General features: G+C 43.0%; 3 protein-coding genes across 5 annotated transcripts; 1 reads left to right on the top strand and 2 right to left on the bottom strand.

Annotated features, from left to right (window-relative positions):
* The first annotated feature begins 70 nt into the window (after nt 1-70).
* Nucleotides 71-10,554, top strand: LOC105276520 (dnaJ homolog subfamily C member 13). 3 transcript variants are annotated; one of them, XM_020030737.2, is made up of 19 exons: nt 71-222; nt 328-437; nt 715-979; nt 1,049-1,894; nt 2,172-2,615; nt 2,711-3,121; nt 3,213-3,778; nt 3,862-4,774; nt 4,937-5,293; nt 5,381-5,572; nt 5,663-6,175; nt 6,289-6,867; nt 6,948-7,377; nt 7,466-7,748; nt 7,825-8,038; nt 8,154-8,339; nt 8,419-8,559; nt 8,692-8,932; nt 9,028-10,554. In XM_020030737.2, exons 2-19 carry the CDS (start codon nt 367-369, stop codon nt 9,141-9,143), a joined length of 6,768 nt encoding a protein of 2,255 aa, XP_019886296.2. In that variant the 5' UTR covers nt 71-222; nt 328-366; the 3' UTR covers nt 9,144-10,554. The 3 variants fall into 3 exon arrangements, with proteins under 3 accessions (XP_019886296.2, XP_019886295.2, XP_011332511.2); XM_020030736.2 differs by having other exon boundaries at nt 80-245; XM_011334209.3 differs by having other exon boundaries at nt 80-437; nt 2,247-2,615.
* LOC105276519 lies at nt 9,634-22,835 on the bottom strand. Its single transcript, XM_026970467.1, has 22 exons — nt 21,973-22,835; nt 19,778-21,867; nt 19,335-19,621; nt 19,148-19,261; nt 16,157-16,167; nt 15,428-15,527; nt 15,200-15,342; nt 14,988-15,114; nt 14,805-14,912; nt 14,658-14,728; nt 14,405-14,570; nt 14,135-14,295; nt 13,874-14,015; nt 13,651-13,781; nt 13,304-13,517; nt 13,001-13,173; nt 12,750-12,840; nt 12,572-12,637; nt 12,441-12,517; nt 12,152-12,366; nt 11,933-12,070; nt 9,634-11,856 (listed from the first exon to the last, which is right to left on the bottom strand). Exons 1-22 carry the CDS (start codon nt 22,045-22,047, stop codon nt 11,688-11,690), a joined length of 4,869 nt encoding a protein of 1,622 aa, XP_026826268.1. The 5' UTR covers nt 22,048-22,835; the 3' UTR covers nt 9,634-11,687.
* LOC105276518 (dolichyl-diphosphooligosaccharide--protein glycosyltransferase subunit 4) lies at nt 18,066-18,373 on the bottom strand. Its single transcript, XM_026970466.1, has one exon. The coding sequence runs from the start codon at nt 18,371-18,373 to the stop codon at nt 18,269-18,271; it is 105 nt and encodes a 34-aa protein (XP_026826267.1). The 3' UTR covers nt 18,066-18,268.
* Nucleotides 22,836-23,057: the final 222 nt, after the last annotated feature.

Genomic DNA, 23,057 nt, shown 5'->3' with positions numbered 1-23,057 from the left:
ATGGTGCTGACATCTGGAAACAGCTGTTCGTCAACACCCCCAACGCCCCCCAATCATCCTCGACCGTCATGGCCGCTCCCAGGAGGCTGACAAAGCCATCGAAAATGACATTTGTCAGATGAAAGAGATTAACGTGTGCCTATATATGTTACAAGTATCATCCATTTCAACAAGAATCACCAGCAAAGACTGTGCGGTTCGAGTTCGCATCTCTTCTCTCATGTCTGTATTTGAAATAATGACAGGCGTGTAATTTTCTATCTTGTGCCCGGATGTTCTGGTATGCCGCTTGTCTCGCGCCAATAATACTGAACGTTTCGTCAATAGCACGTTCGAGCCGGTTCACGATTCACGGGAGATGAAACAATGATGCCGATAAAGGATAATCAAGATGTGGCATGCTTTTTAGTCACCAAGCATTCTACATGGAAGGGGAAGTAAGTGCAGTGTTTTACCTTTACCTTTCCTTTTTCTCTCTTGACATTAACAAACGGTTTACAACGATCTACAGTCGAATAGAGTTAATCTTTGGGAGGAATACGACATCGAGTGAATAGACCAAATCAGATTGTAGATGTAGGTTGACAACAGTTGAAAACAATCTCATCAATCAGTGAATCACTGTCTCGATTACAACGTGCTTTATTAGAGACGTTCATTACAGTCATTAGCTAATAGTCATTATGCTATAAATTAGATGTATTGTACACTTAGGTACAAACGTATCTTCTCCATCGGTTCTATGGGAGTGACGACATACAATCCTGGCACATTGGAAGTAACAAACAGATGGGAGTACTGTGACTTTATGAACGTACAGCCAGTAAACAAAAGTCAATTGGGCTCTCATGAATTTATCATAACCGTGCGTAAGGACAGGAAGAATGACACCATGAGATTTAGCTCGGAACACAGAGCGCACCTGTTGACGGAAGCGCTCAGATACAGAAACCAATTTGAAAAGTCTAAAGAAACCTTGGTGAGTCGACGTCTCTTTTTCTTCTTTTCTCTTCGTTTCATCAGTAAGGTAATGTTGATGCGTTTGTAGAGATATCAAGCTTACAAGCACCATTGGTCCGACACGAGATTACCCGTTGTATTAGAGATAACACCGTACAGTCTTGATCAGTTGGATCCTGCGACGAACATGGTGCTGGCTAGTTACTGTTACAAAGATTTCGAAGGGCTTCTCACCATGAAGGATTATCCCAACGGATTCGTGATAGTGTGCGGTGGATTTGGTCGGCTACATCTTTTCGCTTCTACGCACATGGAAGAGATAAAGAAAAGGTTGCAAGAGGCAGCGTTAAATAATTTAGGCATCAATATAAAAATGTTGAAGGAGCCTATAAAACTCGACGACTTTATCGCTCAAAGATTGGGAAAATTTAGCGGCGACGAGCATATAACGAGCGTCTCGGAATTCACCGTACACAAAATCTCCACGAGGCACTCGGACCCGCAAAGAAGAACGCTCTGCCTGTCCGACACTTGTCTATTGGAAAGAGATCCACAGACGTATAACATTTGTACTCTTCGACCATTATCCGACATTTTTACCTTGATTCGTGATAACGATAATCCTCAGTTATTCACTCTACAGTATCTCAATGGTCAAACGCGCAGTTATACCACGACGAATAGAGATTCCCTACTGGCATCGTTGCTGGATGGCGTAAGAGCATCCGGTAACAGGGATGTCCACGTGAAGATGTATCCCATAGCCAGGGGCAAGAGACTCGGACCGTTCAACCTGCCCGTCGACGAGGAGGTCGAGACGACGCACGTTAAATTTCTCCAACAACCACCCGGCGGGCGTACATTTGCGGAAATTCTAGACAGGTTCAATGCGAACGTACCGTACAGTGGTCTGAATTATTCCGTCACTCAAGACGTAAGATTGATCGCTCTTATCCGATGATTATGCAATCACAGATGTGTATCATAGATATTTCGATATTTTGTTGCACAATTGCTACAACTTGCGACTTGCACAGTACATTAAAGCGGTTGAGTCAGTTTAAATCTGCCTTGTCAAATTATCACATTACAAATGAAATAAAAAGTAAAGTGAGGCTTAGAAAATTTTAGAAAAGACAAGAATATATAGGAATGTAATATGGTAAATGTAAATGACGTAAGGAGACATGAGACATTTTCTGTTTGTCCAGGATATTGTACCGCTTGAATGGACTGTAACAACGTTACAACTCCAAGTACACCGTATCACGAATGATTACTTGCAGGGAATCTTTACCGAAAACAAAGACAAGATTATCCTCGGAGCATTGAACACCTTAATCAGCAAAGATCTGGAGACGAACAGCGAGATTGAGGCGCAGTTTCACGCGTTACGAAGACTGGTGGCCAGTAAAATCGGCTTCGCCGCGTTCACGACGCTTCCCGGTTTCAGAGAAGCTGTGGGAACGAAGGTCGTAAAGGCTTTAAAGAGGCAAAATTCTGGTGTAACGCAAGCTGCTATAGATTGCATTTGCGCTTTGATGCAGCCGATGCACGACGATTGCGACTTAAGGCAAGAACAATTGAACAAGAGCAGCCTACTCAGCAGTAACAAGTTTTTAGAGAGTTTGCTCGAAATGTGGGTTAATCACATTGTAAGTAATTTTATAGACGTTTCATTCGTAATTATTACTCTACTTCTGGCCGTGTCTTCAAATCCCTTTTTCGACGTTATTAACAATTATTGCAGAATCATGGCACGGGTGCTCTGGTAGTCTCCGCTATGCTCGACCTCTTAACATTCGCCCTGTGTGTGCCCTACAGCGAAACGACCGATGGCAAGCACTTTGACAACCTTCTAGAAATGGTTGCGGCGAGAGGTAGATCTCTATTCAAGTTGTTTCAACATCCCTCGCTGGCTGTGGTCAAAGGCGCCGGATTGATAATGCGAGCAATCATCGAGGAAGGTGCGCCAGAAGTGGCAGCGAAAATGCAGGAGCTGGCACTTGCGGAAGGAGCCTTACCGAGACACCTATTAAACAGTTTATTTACTGTTAGCAGCGACAGCAGACTGCTGACGCATCGACAATTGTGCCGACATCTGGTAGGATTATGGGTCACCGGCCATCCCACAGCTATGGGATTATTGAAACGCATTATGGTGAGTCTGTCTCTACGAGAATAGGAGAATTGCGTATGTCACGTGAGAGAGAAACAAGGAGCAACGAGTAAAACTTGCGATTTTTTTGTAGCCGGTTGGTCTGTTGAATTATCTCGACTCTGACGAGAAAGTGCCGGACTCGTTCTTGGAAGAGGAGAGATTGAACAATCGTGACAATCTGAAAATAGCCATAGATCACGCGTCGAGGAACAAAAAGAGTCCACAATGGATCGCTATCGAGCGTCAAATGCGAGTAGTCGAGAAGCACGTGGAGAATGCCCTGCAGCACTGGGGCGCGCGTATCGGCATAGAGCGGCGGGAGAAGATCAAGGAGCGGCCGATAGTTTTGCGAAAACGCAGGGAACGGATCAAATCGGAGGCGAATTGGAAGTTGTTCTATTACAAATTCAATCAGGACCACGCACTGCCCAACTTAATTTGGAATCACAAAACGAGGGAGGAGCTGAGAACAGCACTGGAAAACGAGATACGCGCGTTCACGTCGGATAAAGATTTGGCTGGTGGAACTCTGATCGCATGGAATCATCGAGAGTTTGAGGTGCAGTACCAATGCCTCTCGGACGAGGTGAAAATTGGAGATTACTATTTGAGGCTCTTATTGGAGAAGGATAGCCCCGACAGCCCGATAAGAAAATCGTAAGTCACGACGAGCGTCGTCGCGCGAATCACATTCAATCGAGGTTCAACTCGTTCAACTCCTTTCCCTCTCTTTCTTACAGGTACGAATTTTTTAATGATTTATACCATAGATTCTTATTGACTGCAAAAATCGAAATGAAGTGCCTTTGCTTGCAAGCAATGACGATAGTGTACGGTCGTTATTACGAGGACATTGGTCCATTCTCGGATACGAAATATATCCTGGGAATGTTGGAGCGTTGCGCAGACAGAACCGAGCGCGATAGGCTAGTCATGTTCGTAAACAAACTGATATTGCATCGACGAAACGTCAAAGATATAATGGATCAGAATGGAGTGCGAACTCTGGTGGATCTGTTAACTTTGGCACATTTACATACCTCTCGAGCTGTCGTGCCAACGCAAACCAACGTGATCGAGGCGGGCCCGCAGCAGGAGCGCATGGAGAAGGAATGGTATTACAATAATGGGGATCAACGTGAGGGCCCGATAAGCTTGAAAGATCTCAGAGGACTGTACGCTTCGAATCACGTGAATCACAAGACTAAAGTCTGGGCGCAGGGATTAGACGGATGGAAAACGATTTCACAAGTGCCACAATTGAAGTGGAATCTCGTCGCGAGAGGCACTCCCGTGATAAACGAGAGCGAATTAGCCAACTTGATTCTGAATATCTTGATCAAGATGTGTGAGTACTTTCCGAGCAGAGACGCGGACGATGCGGTGATCAGACCGTTACCGCGCGTTAAGCGATTGCTGTCCGATCTTCAGTACCTGCCGCACATCGTGCAGCTTCTGCTGACGTTTGATCCGATCCTGGTTGAGAGAGTCGCGACATTGTTATGCGAAATAATGCGCGACAACGCGGACGTGTCGAAGATTTATCTAACTGGCGTGTTTTACTTTATCTTAATGTACACCGGTTCTAACGTCTTACCGATCGCCAGGTTCCTACAGCTCACGCACACCAAACAAGCCTTCAGGAGCGACGACGTGAGTTCATCATATGTCACATCTTTATTTTATATCGTATATCTTTATATAAGTCGCAGAAAATAATTGCAGAAATTGAGATATGTGTGTGTGTTTCTCCTACTACTATACGTTTCGTGTTTCGTGCATCGTGTATCCGTGTATCTGTGTCGTATCTTTTAGAACGCCTCTTCAGATATCATGCAACGAAGTATTCTCGGCCAATTATTGCCCGACGCAATGGTGAGTTACTTAGAGAATCACGGGGCGGAGAAGTTCGCGCAAATATTTCTTGGGGATTACGATACGCCGGAGGCAATCTGGAACGCGGAGATGCGACGAATGCTTATCGAGAAAATTGCTGCGCATATTGCAGATTTTTCTCCCAAGTTACGAAGTCATACCATGGCCAGGTATCAGTATATCGCTATACCTGCTGTAAGATATCCGCAACTGGAAAATGAATTATTCTGCCAGATATTCTATCTGAGACATCTCTGCGACACCGTCAAGTTTCCGCAGTGGCCTATACCGCAACCGGTAAGCTTCCAATCCAACAGCAGCTTCTTCTCTTTATCACGATGCTGCTGTTAACGACTTATGCTTTCCGTTTTCTTTTAAAACTAGGTGCAATTACTAAAAGATGTACTGGATGCATGGAAGAAGGAGGTAGAGAAGAAACCGCCCCTAATGACTGTGGACGAGGCTTACAAGCAACTCGGTTTGCCTAGCGGGAAACAGCACGATGGGGCGATTGTTAGGAAATCGTTTTACAAATTGGCCCAAATGTATCATCCCGACAAGAATCCCGAAGGCCGAGTACGTTTTTCTTGTTTCTTGCACGCGCGCGTGGTGTGTGTGTTTACCAATGACGAATCAAGCATAAACGCATCGTTCGATCGATTTTAGGACAAATTCGAGGCTGTGAGTCAAGCGTACGAGTTTCTGTGCAGCCGCAGTTGTTGGTCGACCACTGGCCCCAATCCCGACAACATTGTTCTGATTTTACGGACTCAGAGCATCCTTTTTCATAGATACACAGACGAACTTAGACCTTACAAGTACGCTGGTTATCCTCAGCTGATCAAGACGATCAAGCTGGAAACGGACGATGAACGCTTATTTTCAAAGTCGGCCCCATTGTTGGCAGCTGCGAGCGAACTCGCGTACCACACGGTCCACTGCTCGGCGTTAAACGCCGAGGAATTGCGACGGGAGGGCGGTCTAGACGTATTGCTGGAGGCGTACACGCGATGCGTGTCCGTCTTGAATAAATCAAGTAAACCTATGGACGTAGCGGTGCAAGTTTGCACGCACATCACTCGATGCTTTGCCGTCGCGGGATCGTTCCGAGGATGCAGAGACAAGATCATTGAATTGCCGCAACTCGTAAAAGACCTCTGCCGGATCCTGCATTTTAAGGTATCTGTGCGAGGTCGTTTCTCTTCCTCCCTTTCTCTCTGAAATTTGTTTCGTTTCCGAAAGCGCAAGCGCGCCGTGCGTTCTACCTTTCTGACTTGTTTTTCTCTTTACAGCATTTGACAAAGTTATGCGCGGTAGCCACAGAATGTATTTCGTCTCTCGCGACGGACAGCATATTACAGATGCAGCTGTTACAATCTGGCGCTTTATGGGACCTATTGCTCTTTATGTTCAACTATGATTACACGTTGGAGGAAGGTGGCGTGGAGAGAAATCAGGACGAGAATCGTCAGGAAGTGGCGAATAACTTGGCGAAATTGGCGGTTCGTGCTTGCGCCAGATTAGGTGGTTACATGAAGGGCGAGGACGAGACACCCGTTAATCCTGTTACGGTCGCCGCGTTGGAGAGCTTATTGACGCCTTATCTGGCACGCCAGCTTGTTAAAGATAAACCAGAGGAGATTTTAAAGATATTAAATTCTAATTGTTCAAATCCATACTTGATCTGGGATAACGGGACCAGGGCGGAATTAAACGAATATTTAGAAGTGAAACGGCAAGAGCGATTGAACAATAGCGACAACTTTGAGCACGACTTCAGCGACTTCAAGTATACCGCTCACGCCGACGAGTTGGTGATTGGCGAGATATTCGTGAAAGTGTACAATGAACAACCGGTATATCCGATTGAGGTAAGCTGATGCCTTCTTTTAGCAAGGGGAGCAATAAATTCGAGAGCGCGATTAAACGTCGAGACGTGTTTGACTTTTAGAATCCAAAAAGTTTTACGATACATTTGCTCGAGTTCCTGTCGCTGTCTTCCGAGTACTTGATGTCTCTGGCGAACGTTGCCTTGAGTAAAAAGGACCAAGAAAAATTGGAGCACATCGTGATGGCGCTTAAGGCTCTGAAGAACGTTATAAAAAATAATCCCGGGATCGAGTTACAGTGTATGGGCCACTTTAAATTGCTGTTCGGACTTTTGAGCTGTAACAATTTCAAACTGATTCAGAAGAGCGCTTTAGAAGTAATCAGTAACGTCACTAAAAATCAGGAATGCGTCGACGATATAGCCGCGAATGAAGTTGGCGTGCATTTGTTGTTATGTCTGCACAGCCTGAAGGAGTGTCAACTTCTCGCGTTAGAGACTTTGTACGCCCTGATGAGCTCAACGAAGATCGTCAAGGACGCACTGGCGAAAGGTTCGTAAATGAGAATGCAGCTACGCGGAAATCTCGATACCGATTCGATCATCGGCGAATTGAGTCATCTATCTGTAATGTTTCCCAGGGGCTGTGGTCTACATTCTCGATTTGTTTTGCAATTCGAGTAATATTCAGACGAGGGAAACTGCGGCAGAATTACTCGCGAAAATGTCGTCCGACAAATTGGCGGGACCAAAGGTCAAGCTTGATTTGTCGAAATTCTTGCCAAGATTATTCAGCGAGGCTATTCGCGATGCGCCCAAGCAGTGTGTACACATGTTTGAAACGATACACGAAAATCCTGAATTGATATGGGACGATGATGCGAAAGCCAGAGTAGCGAGAATTATCGCTGAATTGAAAGACGAGTAAGATGGACCGATTGTCATTCGAGATTGCCTCGAGTCCCTTGGTTTGTCCAACTGATTGTGTTTTATCCTTTAGGTATCACGCGTTGCAGAGGCGTAATCCCAATGCCATATTAAAGTTACCCGACACGCAGAACAACGTCGACGTTGCGACCAACGAACCCGTCGTAGGTGGGGTGTACCTTCGGTTATTCATAGCGAGTCCCGCTTGGGCGCTCAGGAAACCGAAAGAGTTTTTAAGCGAGCTGATGGACACCACGTTGACATTGATGTCCAAGGACAAAACTGACGTAAGTGTACAATTATCTATAGAAGCGATTACATTTCCATTTCTAGAAGCTGCACAAATGTAGTCGCGTATGTATTATCAGGTACATTGTTTACTTGATACTTTTTCCCAACTAGACGGATCTGTTGGAATTAGCGACGCAGGCTCTCGTATGTCTATTACAAGCGCAACCCTCTTTGGCAGACCAAGTACCATCGTTGGGTCATATACCACGACTCTGTCGGCAAATGGCTATCCAGAATAGCCACCCATCCGTGTACAAAACGGCTATATTGATTCTACATCAGTTGGCCACGAGCGAAGTAAGTGATTTTTCAGCGTGCGCGTAGCAGCGTCTGCACCGTAGCTACGTATCTAACGCCTGACTTTGCGCTTCTACAGATTTGCATCTCGTCTATATGCCAGACGGAATGTATCAGTCCATTGAAGCACGCGATGCAATCAAGAAGGGACATGATCGCAATAGCATGCGAGACATTGAACAGATTATTTTCGACCAACGAGGATAGACTTGTCAAGCAGGTACGTGTAAAGAAGGATTGTAGAAGTCGTCCAAGCAGGACGTGTAAAGTCGCGTTACGATATACAACAGCGTTCAGGTATACAATACCTCGGTAGACGGTTTTGAGTATTTGCCATTACCACATTGCACAGGCACTGGACGCCGAGATGGTACCGTATCTTTTGAATATATTAGAAGGACGCTTAGATGTCGTTGATAATCCTGCCACAACTAAAGCGCAAATAGTAAAAGCTTTAAAAGCCATGACGAAGAGCTTACTCCTCGGCGAGAAGGTTAATGCCATTTTGGAGAAATCGAGCGTGTGGGCCGAGTATAAGGATCAACGGCACGACTTGTTCATCTCTAACAACAGCAATTCCGGTTACCTCACGGGTAAGGCATGTTTAATGCTTCTTTAAGCACTTTGCACTTTAACGCAAATGTATTAATATTTCCCGCGGATCATTAAACCACTCGATTATTATCAGCTGGGACACCTGTATCTGCCGGCTACCTAACTGCAGGCCCAAGTGCAACTTTGACCACGGGCCCACCACCGGTAGATAAGGACGATGGTTTAATTAGTAAAAATGATGGCATCTGATACAGGTAGCATCGTAAGTGGTACAAAAAGCAGTAAGGATGTCAATACTGAGATTCCTGTCGGTGAACGATACCGATATAGAGAGACTACATTGTCTGTGATTTTTGGCTTCTTAAAGACAGAAATTTATTAACCGAATATTGTTTTGCTCTATAATTGTATAATCTTTCTTCGTTAGGATATAACGTTTCGTTCTTTGATTACATTTATACGCGAACGGTAAGTATAACGTAAGTAGCCGTAAACTTAAACCGCCAGTTTCTAAGGCAAAAAAAACACACACACACACACACACATTGATATGTATGATTGAAATATAATATTCCAAGGCAGTCTATTATCAAACACACGGAGATTTTCAGAGAAATTTTTTATCTCGTACTCTCTCTCTCTCTCTCTCTCGGCAACGTCGTAATGTGACATTCTCGATAAGGAAATTTGCATTTGTACATTTTCATCCGCAGGGTTTGAAAAATGATTTGAAAGTCGATTTTTCTTCTTTTTTTTTATCGAAAATCCAAGACTGTTACCATAAACGAATATACAGACACTCAATTATATACAAACCCGCATATCTTTGGAAACATACCCATATATAGTATGGAATAGTACTTTTACTTTTGATTTAAGACGTTTCCTTTTTAACGAAATTAATCATGAGTTTACAGAGCACGTAAACATTCTCTACGAGACTGTGCGTAAGATTCACGTAATAATGTGCAGTAAAATCAAAAAAAAAGAAAAAGAAAAAGAAAAACAAAAGGAGGAAAAAGAAAGAAAGGAAGAAAAACCATCCAACAGGCATTCATAAGTGGTAAACGCGACAACTTTCTCTCTGTGATAGCATGTTAATCGTGATGGATACATAACGAAAGATACTGGCATGTTCCAAGTCCCGGTTGCTGCAAAAGCACATTTTCGACGGCCACATTCCAATCGATCAGAAATACAAAATGTACTTATACGAAGGGTTAGAGCGCGTTTCTGTTCAACGGACAAAAAAAACATCTATACGAGTTGTTAAGTTAAGATCGTGATTGAAGAATCCCTCTATATATTTATTCGTTGTCGCAATTCGTGCGATCAAAAGCTAGTGATGGATAATTTATGAAATTTACATTATATCAGAGAATGAAGAGTTCCATTTACCCGAATAATGTAGTTACGTTGATTCGTATCTCATTTGTATATGATGTAATATTTATATATATTTTACTTTGAGAAGATATATATCCGTCGTATATCTTTAAATATCAAAACACTTTGTCCCGGCTGCGTGTTCGCTAATTATCGCAGTTGAAACGCATCTTGGGTTTTGAGATGATGTCCGCGCTTGCTGTTTGTTACCTTGAAAGATACAGTGCTGTATACTTTAATATTGAAAAGAATATACTATTTATATATCACTATACATACAGTTATATAATGCGCGTCAATTTTTCTATGACCTTTTTAAACCATTATCCAATTACGTGCGCGACACGATACTCTCACGACACGATGGAAATCGTCAACGTTGCAGGATTTTTATTGTCAAACTGATTATTCGATAGTTGGATATTTCTAAGCTCGTACACACGCACACGTTCAGTAGTATTATATCGAAAGGATGTCGTACGTGTTCTCGTTACTTGCGCATTTCGTATATAAATTGTCAGGAAGCCACGATTTGTGCAAGTAGCGACGACACGTGGTGATATTATTACAGGAGAGACTCGTCAGTGACGTAATACCTATTAATAGAGACTCAAACAATGGAAAAGTCCACAAGACGTTTATAAAGGATCGAGTCTAAAGAACCGTCTGATACGCTACATCTTTTGGACTTTACGTCTTTACTGGGATGTCCAGACGTTTGCGTTGTCTGGGCCAAGTACCTCTTTCTCATATCAATCGCTAATATTCCCAATCGGTACGTGCATACTACCGCTATAGCAAATTGACATTGAAATTACTACATCGAATAGTTTTAAATGTCACAATACGGATGCGCAAGTTGTTGTTGCTCTTTCCTTGCTTTTCCTTACCGTCAATTGTATGCTCTCTTATTTGTCCCGTCAGTTTTGCAAGATTGCCGAGTCGGTTCGCGCTTAGGGAGATTCGCCAAATTTATACGCCAAAGAATAGAGAAGCTACAAATTGGGTGGATTTGCCTTTCGAAATTTTGTAACGCTACACGTATACGGCTCGTCAATGTTGCCTTTCCTAGAAGAAACGTGGATGATGAGGAAAATCGAGCGTATATGCCAAATCAGTTGGAAATATCACGCGACACGGTGCAGCATACCTCCTGATAAAGAGTAAAGGAAAGAGCTTCAAGTTGATGTGTATACCTATCATTGAGAGAGTCTTGAAAAAATGTACGATTAACGTATTGTATATACACACGCATATGTATAGAGAAGGTATTATACCACGAATTATTACATGTATGATTAGAAAATAAACGATTTTGCACATGGTACAAGTTCTGTGAACTTGACAAGATTCGATCTGTCGGGATTAGTTTTAGATTCTTTCTGGGAAGATGTGCCAACGTGTGTGTTAATCGATGTCGATTTCGTCGGATTCTGATTCTTGCAAAACCTCGCACAGATTCAGGTATTTGTTTTCCGAATAATTGCTGAGCAATTTGTCCAAGCTCTGTCTCAATTCGGCGAAAGTAGGCCTGCTCTGAGGTCTCTGATTCCAACACGAATACATTATACTGTACCTGAATAAAAGAAAGCAAAGTTTATTCCATGATTTATATGAGACACTTTCAACAGAGTGGAACCCTATGTACATACAATTCCCGACTGCAATTTGTTGGTCTCTCCATCCGGTATCCGGATTTGAGGAGCTGCAAAATTCGATTGGTCGGAGTACCAGGATACGGCATTGCACCCAGAGTGACTATCTCCCACAGCAAGATGCCAAAGGCCCAGCTACAATTGTACGATTGTTTGAGTTCGTAGTCAATCGAGCAAACGCTTCGAGCCCGAGACGAGCTGAAACGAAACACTTACACGTCGCTATAAGTAGTGTATATTTGATGAGTCAAGGCCTCGATTGCCATCCATTTTAAAGGCAGTTTACCGTTTCCTTTCTTGCGGTAAACGTTTTCCTGGTAGATATCGCGGCTGAGACCAAAATCGGAAATTTTCACCACTCTGTCCGGTCGTACCAGCACGTTACGAGCAGCCAAGTCACGATGCACGATTCGGTTAGAGGACAAAAACTCCTGAAAATAATAACGGCTCGTCCAATTCGTCGTATACATGACACGTAACGTTGATCATTGTCATATATTGTTACCATTCCTGTAGCTACTTGTCTAGCAAAATTCAATAAATCGGCGGAAGTCACATTTTCACAAGTGTATTTTATTACCTCTGAAAAAACCGTCAATATCAAAGAGACGTATCGACCACGAAGATTATACTTACCTTGTTGAATGTCATACAGACGATTCGCGATTATGTGCGCGTTTTTCCCATAAGACTCGCTTTCTCCTGCGTAACAAAAAAACTTTTTCTACAACAAATCTTTGGAATTTGATTTATATAATAATAATATCGCGCGCTTATTCTCGTATGTATACATATATGTATATGTAAAAGACACCTTCATTTCTGCCTACACCGGCAAAAGATCCTGGATCGAACATTACGCGAGTCCTGCGCTCAAATACTGCGTTTACCAAATTTTGCCAAATCTGCAAAATTCAATTCAATTCAATGGATTTTTTTTCTCATAAATAATCTTGTTTAATCATGAAATGAAAAACTTGATCGCTTGAAACGCGAGATTAATATTTTACTTTTACTTTACGATCTATGTACGATCGCCCTCGTGAGCGAACATTCCAAGCTCACCGTTCTCAAGTACGTTTGCAAGTCTCCCTTGCTACAATACTCCACCACTAGTAAGGGTTTATTGTACAGAGTGCAGTATCCGATTAGAGACACTATATTCGGATGCTGGCCAGCAGATTTCATCATGGAAATTTCCTGATGAAAGTTTTTTATATCTTCTACGGTTGGATCATCTGTGCAATCGAGTTATCTAATATATTACGTGTGTGTGTATTTATGCGTAATTGCTGCACGATAAATGTAACGCCTCTTGCGTTATATTGGCAAGTTCCTTTTCCTTGTATTATGTAACCCTCGTAATACCTTTCATCATTTTAACGGCTACGTCCGTTACGGTGCCAAACTCATCTTGCAACGAGGCAAGTCTGACAATACCGTATGCTCCACTGCCCAATATACCCTTAAGTTTCAATTGTTCAGGACAAAGTTGAAATTTATCATGCGGCAAGAGAGTTTCGGCATTCTCGGCCGTATAATCTCGCTTTAAAGGTTTCTTCAGGGAATCTGAAGTAGAATCCTGTTGAGCGGAAAGAGATGTGAGACGTAAGAGAAATTATTTCATAAGAAAATATCGTTGAGTTTCCAAAAAAAGGGGTGAAATTTCTCTCGCCTCTCCTCGTCTCTCGTTCTTGTTCGAGAAGTACCCTTACCTCAAAATGCATATACTCCATATTGACCTGCCTGGTCTTTCTGTTGCGATGCTGCAGACAAATCACCCCAAACACTGCCGCGATAATCATTAATGTCGGTAATGCTACGATGATCTCGTGATAAGATGAGCCTACGATTGTAGCATAAAGACATAAAAAAAAACGAGATGTTTCGTGATTGTACGTATGCTATTGATTTCTGATATAAGTTTGAAATAATTACTCGTAGTTTGTTTCGCTGCTGCTTTGTCAATGTTTGCCGATACGGTCGATTGTAAGCTTACACCGCCCACCGATTCCGCCACAATGCCAATTTCGTAGCGCGGGCCTACGTTGACGTTCGAAAAGAAGGCTTCGATCGCATCCTGCGCAAAATTTATACGTGAAATTGATAACTAATGCTTTTCTGCTAGTTGATGTAATGAAAAGAACAGAGAAAGAGAGAGAAAGAGGAGAGAATCTTGTTGCTGCAGACAGTACTAACTCCAGGCACGACCAGTAGGCGCGGTTCGGATTGAAGCGAGTCAATCTGTAACGTGTAATTGTCCGGTTGTAAGGTCGGTCTATTCCAACCAACTGCAACGTCGTACGATCCTTTGCGCTTTTGAGTAAGCTCCACTCGCAAACCTCTTACCTTCTCGGGCGCTATAATGTCAGGAGTATGTTTATCGTTGGATCGCAGCAAAGATTAACTCGACTTTCAGCGTTAAACTCGAAAAAAGAGTTTATTTCTTGATCCGAGATTGCTGCTTACCGCAGATACTTAGATTGCGATGCATTTCCAAGCAAGATGGAGTGACAAAGGTAAACGTCGTTGTATTACTGACTTTGGAGTCATTGTCGTCATTGGCCGACGTGATTGATACGGTGTTGTTTTCATCATATCGTAAGTGTCTGAGAAAGAAGCGGAAATCTGAAGACTGAAAACGATGTGTCAATATTTAATAAAATTTATGCACGTGCACTCACAGACGGAGGAACATTTGTATCAGTATACATTTTCTTACCATTTTTAAATGAAAATTCACCAAATTATGTTCCCCTGACCAAGATAATACATCGTAGTTACAGCTTCGATCTGTAGAATACACGTTACATGTCACGTAGGACTCTACATATTTTTATTTAGTTGATTCATTGAAACGTGCCATTACCTTCAGCGGGCTCAAAAATAATTTCCGCCCGTAGTTTGCATACATTTGTACTTTCTTCTTTGACGTTTCCAAGTGAAACACGTTCGACTTTACGTGGCTGATAATCGACTAGAAATGTGGTAATTTAAATAAACAAACACTCGTGGAAGGACGATGAGCGATTCGAGTACAACTACGCGATACCTGCAAAGGTGGAGAACCATTCCGACGTTTCGGCCGATGAAACGCCGTGCTGCGTTATTCTGTACAAACGATAACGATAAAGGGTGTCTGCCGTCAAATTTGAGAATGTCGATAATCCGCCGTTACTCTACGAGAGAAATGAGCTTCTTTGTAGGCAAACACTTGACAAATAATAAAAGTTAAAGAGCGTGATGAACAGTATATTTATTTACCACTGTTGCTGCGCCCCAGGTATCAACGTTGGTACCTTGTTCGATGACGTAGATACCAGGATTGTGTTTAATTATTAGCATATTCACCCCTTTGCAATGTAAAGTCACGTTTGCGCCAGCATCCTCCTTTATCCTCGGATAAGCTATACAGCGGACAACCGTTGTAATAAAAAATTCAGAGAGCGAGACTCTGTATCAGCTGTGTTCAACTGTAGTTATTCAACTTACGTTTAAATTGATCGGTCGGTTGCGGACAGTGATCTCGGCAGGACTCCTGAAACACGACGATCTGTACCAACCGGATCACAGCTGTTACGTAGCGATGTATCTCATTTCAGAATTTTTACATTTTCTTGTAAAACGCGTGATATTTACATTACACGAAGAGAGACAAGGAGAGATGAGGCGCAATGGGATTTCGGGTACGAGTACTCGTCTATATATTCGTATTTTTCAAGCAACCGGACGCTCAAACTGCCCGCTATGAAACTCGATAATCGAAAAAAAACTTGGCAAAAAGTTGGCTACGAGTAAACAGAAACATGGAGAATCCTGCTGAAAGCATATCGATGAGATTCGCGACGACGACAATTTACGAGAGTGTCCGCGTTACGCAGTCTGCGCGTCACAATCGGACACGATTTAAGCGCGTTTAAGCAGTACCCGGATTGATAATGAAGCGCGCTGTGCGAGAATACGCGCATCTACCGCGATGCATCACTTGACAAAGAACACGCGATCCTAATTATTGTAATCTTTTAGTTACTTTTCGCGCACTAATGTAAAGTAGTTAGCAAGTTTAACCGTAATTAATGCACGAGATTCGGACTTTACTATAAAGCGCGAGCGCTCGCGCGACCTTCCGCTCACGTGCAAAAGAAACCGCAAGAAAGAAGATAAACATGTTTCGAGCAACTCGATGCATTATGCAGTCCGCTGTCTGCCGCGTTTCGACACACACACCCTTACTCTTTCTCTCTCTCTCTCTCTCTCTCTCTCTCTCTCTCTCTCTCTTCTCTTTCGATTATATTATACGCGCGAGCCATTTTTATATCTTTTTATATAATCGTTTACGATTCGCCAAATATAACTGTCGCGACAGGATTGGATTTTTCCTGGAAAATTTCAACGTTCAACCGCGATCAGTTAAATGTGCGTGACGTCGCATTCGCTCGCGCGGCCGTGTCGAGCAGCTACTTTGAACTTGTATTGACACAGGTGCGTCGTGAAACCACATCGAAAATGTGTCCAGCATTGTTCAACATATATTTATACTTTGTGCGTGTGTGTGGATCATATAAACACACGTACGAGAGTCGACGCGTAACATTGCAGCAAATTTATTTCTAGCAAACACCGACGGACGAGAATTGGAATTGGAGCTGTTGAGAGAGGGAAAGGACTTTTCGAGTGATAATATTTGATAAATAAAACGTTGAAAGAGATGCAAGGAATTCTGTGCTGTGCTCGAGTCTCTCGAGGGTGTACCGATGATAACAACACGATAGATCTCGATATCGTCGCGACATTAATCGAATTTTACTTTGTTTGCTATCACGAGGAATTTTTGCTCTCTCGCGAAACGCTGTCGTATCATTTCCCGATAGAAAACTATGTCGTGGGACAAAGTCGTCGTGACGATAAGCAATTCGCACTCTTGCTCTCGCGATATCGAGATACCAAGATATACTTGATGCAACTTACGCTTTGGCACCGCGCTAGGCATCCAGCGACATCCAGAGCTTCTTGCAAGATGAACCCATGAGCAGTAGTAATTGCGCAAAAAAATAACGAAAACATCGACAGCATCCCGTGGACTCTGTCGAGAGACGTGCGCACGTCGCTCGTTCTTCCCTTGAGGGATTTAGATTTTCTCTTGAGAGAAATTGGAACGTGTTGGAACATTTCGAATAATTGGAGCGAACGCCAGCGTGCGCTCTTATTTGTCGGCCCTTCTCGTACTCGTGATTCCCTTCATTTTCGATTAATCGCGCCGCGTCGCGAAATATTATCGATTCCCGCCTTTGACAAATACTCACAATATCATTCCGCGAAATTGCGTCTGAAATATCGACTTGATTCGACTCGACTGTGAAACACTTGACTCGAAAAAAAAAAGAAAACGTAGCCGTATATGATGATGAAATTACACGTTACACGTTACACACGACGTTTCAGGATGCGGATGTTACACTGTATTGTACGTTTGTCGGTACTTGAAACTCTCGGGAAATTACTTTTCCCGATTAATGTCGTAAAACTAAAGTAGCTGCAAAGTTTTCACGAACGTGACGCAAATGAATCCACGTTCGAAGAAGCTCGAGCGCGTATTACAACGGGGTCTCTCCCCCCCTTTCCCTCCATCAGCCACTGGCGTATCGGTAGGCACCTTGTATGTTAATAAAAGGTGGGATTTGCTCCCCTCTTTTTCAACACCAGCGATTTTTCATTTTTAGGAAAAGCGCGACTTGTACTCGCATTCGCGTATACCGACTCGTCAATTACGCCTTACGATTACGAAATTACCAATTACAATTTAAATTACAATTAGCAATTCAAGGAGGTACACGTTAAACGTTAAATGACGATGCCAATCTATCTGAAACTCGTGAAATGCTCGCGTTTAGTTGAGACTTTGCTTTTCGCAATTCGACTTTGCGTCTCCTTAAGCACTCAAGCTAAAAAAAATACGATAACCCGCCGACATGAAAAATATGTCGCTCGAGGTACATGCATATCATACATACACATATATGTATGTACACGTCGCAAAGCAACTATTTAAACTGATTGATGATTCTGCGTCGCATTGTCCATCCAACGTCATTTAAAGCGAAAAATTCAAGAAAAGACACACACAGCAATGTAAAACAAAATGCAAAGTTTATTTTTCGAGAACTTTATAACATGACGAAAAGATTGCATAATTTTCATGTAGCGTATTGTACGATACGCATCAAGGCGATATTTTCCAGAGATGACATGATCACTGGACAGGGGCCAACTTGACGGAAATGAAAACCAGATTCAACGATATAGGTTACATCGGGCTAAACTTTCGGCAATTCCTTATTTCGAATAATTGGCGTTTATATAGTGAAAGAGAAACACCAAGAAAAATAGCGCAACTCCCAAAATGTTGCAGAATACGGCCAATTGTACGTCCGTGATCATCTGAAACAGCAAATGATCCGTTTTGAGTGCGGGAGGGTCCGTTTAACATTTTTCGTTTCTACCGAACCGATTCCTCGCGGTTCGCACGGTGATTCTCGTGAATCCTCCAACTGTCAAGCGTGATTACCTTAAAGCTGCGAGTCTCGCTTCACCGTTTCACACGGTATTGTTTTCGAATAATTTACTATCAAATATGATGTATTATTACAGTAGCACAAGTCTAATCCGACAATCACATCATCCTATTGAGGTTAGAGCGAAACCTCGTGTACGTGTACATTTAGCAGATAAGCAAGTTGCCCTGTAGCGCTAGCTGTATCCTCTTGAGAAACGTGAAAGCCTAGCGCTTTCTAGCTGAAAATTCAAATTTAGTCCATTCATTTCAATTTATTGCGTATTAGTACTTGTAGGTAAAAACTGTCTCATTTGCCACGTAAATAGCGTTGAAATAAAAGTCGACTCGATTTGTCGTTGAATCGTCTTTCAGCTAAACGAGATGGTGGAATTCTTGAAACCAATTTTCTCATGTGGCAGCCTTGATGGCTCCTCTTTCGCCCACTCTCATTGGTCGATATTGGACTAATGCAGCATGCCAATGTGAAAAGGGAGAGGGGGAGGGGGAGGGGGAGGTAGAGAGAAACAAAGCGGCAACTACATCCTTCTGCCTCGTGTAATAAATATTGCTTTTATGCGTTTATGCTTGAAATAATTTGGAAATTTACAATAATTTCGGTTGTCGCTTTAAAGTCGAGAGATCTAATATCCTGTTTGGGCAATTGGTCCCGGGTGTCTGTACAAAAGGGAATCGACGCAGCGCAGGACCATTCTTCCCGACAGCCGGTTTGAAATCCACTTTAAGTGGTACCTCGCCATGCACCCGATCAGCACCTAGAAGACATATTTATAGAGCACATAAATGAACACATTACATGCTACCAACGCCGTTTTCACCGTTACTCACCGTCCCCTTGAACATTGTTCTTTCCTGGCAACAGCTGATATCTCTCCAAGTAACGCATCGTAGCAAACGACATGTTGGTGCCTTCCATGTTGCTCAGCAAAACATGCTTCAACGAGGACGATTCTTGCTTGTGCAACGCTATATCCGCCAACTGTTCGTCACTCAGATACTTTAATGCCAACGCCTTCATATGCATGCTCGTATTGGTGTCGTTTACGACGCTCGAGGCGTGTATCATATTGGCTTGACGGTCCAAACGGGGATAAAATGACGAATCAAAGTCCAACCTTTGTAAGCGGTGAAATTAATTGCAATTGAGTCTTGTTATATGCTGGTGCAATTAAGCGCAATAATAAGATAGAAAGTAACAATGTTGCCAAGACTTTACACTTGCACGACTAGCTAGTTTCATTGTATTTAATCAAGTATGGATAGAAACTTACGTCTTGTTGTTACCGTTCGGCTCCCTATGTTCATTGTTTTCAGTCAGACTAATCCCCAGTCTCCGAAGTTGTTCCAAAGTGGCCACCCTAACAGTGTCCAACGCCGTTTTAGCCTCCACGTCATTTTCCTGCTCGACTCTGTGACCTACTTTCGCGTTATTTTCATCCTTGTCCTTTATAATACTAGAGTTCTGTAAAATGTCATTGACTTGTCCCAAAACGTTATTATAAAAAGTCCAGCCAAGCTTGGAAGTACGTTTCAATCTGTCACTCTCGTCATCGCTCGTATACTCCTGCATCTCAACGTGAATACTCGGTTCTGGCGTCGGAGGAGGCCTCTCGAGCACTCCAAGATCACCACCACTCAGTATCATGCTGTCACCTACGTCTTTAAGTTCTTTGGCACAATGTTCTTTAGTCTTGTGACCTTGGTAACAATCTGTCGCAGATGAATGGAGATTGAACGCATGACTGGAGGAACGCGCGTCGGTGGTAACTTTACCCTCGCCCTCTTCTCCGTATATCGCGCTGCAGCCGTCCGTATCGCTGACGACAGGCGCCTTACTATAATTCGCACTGCCAATACAACTATAATCCGAGATTTGTCTTGCATCTTGCAATCGCCCGTTCATACTGCCACCAGCGATTTTCTCCGCACATACCTCTTCGTACATCCTCTCGCGACTGAAATCTCTGGCTGGGCGCTGACACAGCTTCGACGATTCTAAAACACTCGTCGCGTTATATAAATCCGACTGCCTTGGAGTATGCCTGTCGAAATCCCTCACGGAGCTTGCATTGAAATTGCTGCTCTGCTGTTGGCTCGACGATAAATGACTCTCCGAGTCCTCGACTATGTTTTCCAGTTGCGCTGTTCCAGGCTTGCGCGCAAACGTACTCTTGTACCTCTTAGCAGACTCGGATGCGTCATGTACATTTAGATTGACGTTCCTCGCGTTTACCTTGCTGTTATTCTCTCTCGGGGGAGCTTCCTTTTTCTCATACACTTCAGATTCCATTAAGAACGGACTATTTTGCACGGTAAATTCGAAACTCGTCATGACGCCAATGGAAACTTTCTGCTCCATAAAGGCTTTCTTCGAGGCTTGCCGTTCCAACGGCACGGGTTCAACCAATTTGTCGCTTTCGTCAACAGTTACAGTCACTGGATCCTCTTTCTCCACGACGGACGTGCTCTGTGGAGCACATCCAACATCTTCTTTCGCACCTTGCCTTGGCTGTTGCGTGTAAGTGGCGTCGTAATAATTCATTGATGGATATCCGAGTACTTGATTCGCAACGAGGGACGGTGAATGGCACGCGCATGACGATTTGTTCCGAAAACTTTCTTCCTGCATTCTTACCAATCTATCTATCTGCTGTTGTAAATTTCTAATCTGTTCGCTCTGGCTGTTGACGAGCTGCAGTAGAGTTTTCACCGTCTCATTATTGTCCACGCCATAATTCGCGTAACCAGGCAAACAAAATTGTGGATGATATCTGCTGTACGGCGCTTGCAAATGTTCGCTTTGTTTTAATGCACGATCTGGGATCACATTGTCCGATGCGCAACGATCAGTGATGCTGCGCGTCGCTCTCTGCAGAGAGGTACAAGATAGCTGTCCTTTGGAAGCCGATGAACGAGTCATTTGTTCACCATTGTAAGGATCGTCGACATTGGAACACTGAAATTTCACGCTTTTCTCAGATGTTCCATCGGAGGTCCCACCCATTCTGCTGTTTGTTAACTTTTTCTGCTTATCGCGAGTTTTATCTTGTTCCTGCGAGTACAACGCGTGATTACAGGTGACAACGCGATTATAAATCCCGTTCTTGTGTGCATGGGACGACGAACTGGGCGTTGTACTTGTAGAGGTGGCAGCTCGACAGTAACTCTGTTCTCTCCAGTGGGCAAAAGAATCGTGATTGCTCCAACTAGGTGAGGTGGACGTTTTGATGGTACCGTCTAAAGATCTTATCGTTTTCGTTGGCCTTACCGATGACGGATCGATGCTCCGATCATTTCGCTCTTCTGTCCTGGGTTTCTCAAAGATCAAAGACACCTCTGGTACAGTCGGTACTGCAAAGTGCTAGAAATGATTCACAATTATTTTTCTAATCTAAATAAAACCAAGTGACACACACATAATATATACATAAGACAAACAATAACATAAATATCATTGGTAATTTACATCGAGCTTTGATACGGGTTTCGGTGTAATTCTCGGTTCAGATTCCTCTTCGCTGTCATAAAATTGATGATGCATGTTTAAAAAAGAGAAGTTTCTCTTCCTTTCAATTTAGAGAGCGTAGCTTTGTTCCTTTATCGAATTTTCTCCTTAAACCTCATCGATTCACATATTTACAAATTCGAGATGTATGTATGATTGTTATTTTCATGTTTTATCGACAGCGACGCACATAAGTAAACACATGGCCAATGTCCTCAACAGCTCTCAACAGAACAATTCAAAACTGACGAAAGAGCACTGTGACTACCGCGTTTCTAACCTATAACGACAACGTTTGCCCGTTGCCGCCATAACTCGTTAAACCATCGTTACAACAACGCAAGATGGATGCACTCGCGTGTCATCGAAACTCGTCCATCCAATATGGCGAGCAACGGTTCTGTGACACGTGATTGGATACCGTATCGTCTCCCGTTGCGCGATTCGCGCGCACTCGGCGTGCAAATCGGAAAGCTAACAGCCGAATTGGTTACGCCTTTCGTTTTTTCAAGGTTTCAAATAATGCGCGATACGCATATACCTCACGACACATTATCACATTATCCCAACGGTAACGTTACGTGAAAAATTCGAATAAACCCTTTCCTTTGGTAACGAAACACTCGTTTCACGCTCGGTGCGAAAGCCTTGTTTCTGGGTAAACAGTTGAATCATTAGCTACTTTTCTTTTCACGCAAATGCCATCGCCATTCGCTAAACTCATTGTTTATCAGCGCAACATTCAAATGCGTTTCTTTATGTCCCTGATCGCTTCGTATGCATACATGAAAAATGCATGAAATGAAAGAACAAAAAGGACGATGCAAATTTTATTTTTTGCACAAATTTCGAAAATAATCGTTTCAATTGTATATATATATATATATATATATATATATATATATATATATATTGACAATGTTTATTTTGGGTGTCCATTATTCGACCACCGCGGTGAGTACGCGTACATCGATAGGTGAAATGGGATTATCAGTTAAAAAAATTGATTTTTTTGTTTGATTAAAAAGGTATAGTTGTTGAAGCGA

The sequence above is a fragment of the Ooceraea biroi genome, chromosome 6 (genome assembly GCF_003672135.1).
Source record: "Ooceraea biroi isolate clonal line C1 chromosome 6, Obir_v5.4, whole genome shotgun sequence".
NCBI lineage: Eukaryota > Metazoa > Arthropoda > Insecta > Hymenoptera > Formicidae > Ooceraea > Ooceraea biroi.
Note: the sequence above shows the minus strand (reverse complement) of the source record. Positions and strands in the feature narration are given on the sequence as shown.

What these genes read in the sequence shown, in the direction of transcription:
- LOC105276518 (XM_026970466.1), bottom strand. Translation starts at nt 18,373, where the DNA reads ATGATCACGGACGTACAATTGGCCGTATTCTGCAACATTTTGGGAGTT.
- LOC105276520 (XM_020030737.2), top strand. Translation starts at nt 367, where the DNA reads ATGATGCCGATAAAGGATAATCAAGATGTGGCATGCTTTTTAGTCACC. An exon ending in AAAAGTCTAAAGAAACCTTG is followed by an intron (nt 980 to 1,048) that starts GTGAGTCGACGT and finishes ATGCGTTTGTAG; the next exon opens with AGATATCAAGCTTACAAGCA. An exon ending in GCCGGATCCTGCATTTTAAG is followed by an intron (nt 6,176 to 6,288) that starts GTATCTGTGCGA and finishes TTCTCTTTACAG; the next exon opens with CATTTGACAAAGTTATGCGC.
- LOC105276519 (XM_026970467.1), bottom strand. Translation starts at nt 22,047, where the DNA reads ATGCATCATCAATTTTATGACAGCGAAGAGGAATCTGAACCGAGAATT. An exon ending in AGCCGTTAAAATGATGAAAG is followed by an intron (nt 13,174 to 13,303) that starts GTATTACGAGGG and finishes TCGATTGCACAG; the next exon opens with ATGATCCAACCGTAGAAGAT. An exon ending in GACAAGTAGCTACAGGAATG is followed by an intron (nt 12,367 to 12,440) that starts GTAACAATATAT and finishes TATTATTTTCAG; the next exon opens with GAGTTTTTGTCCTCTAACCG.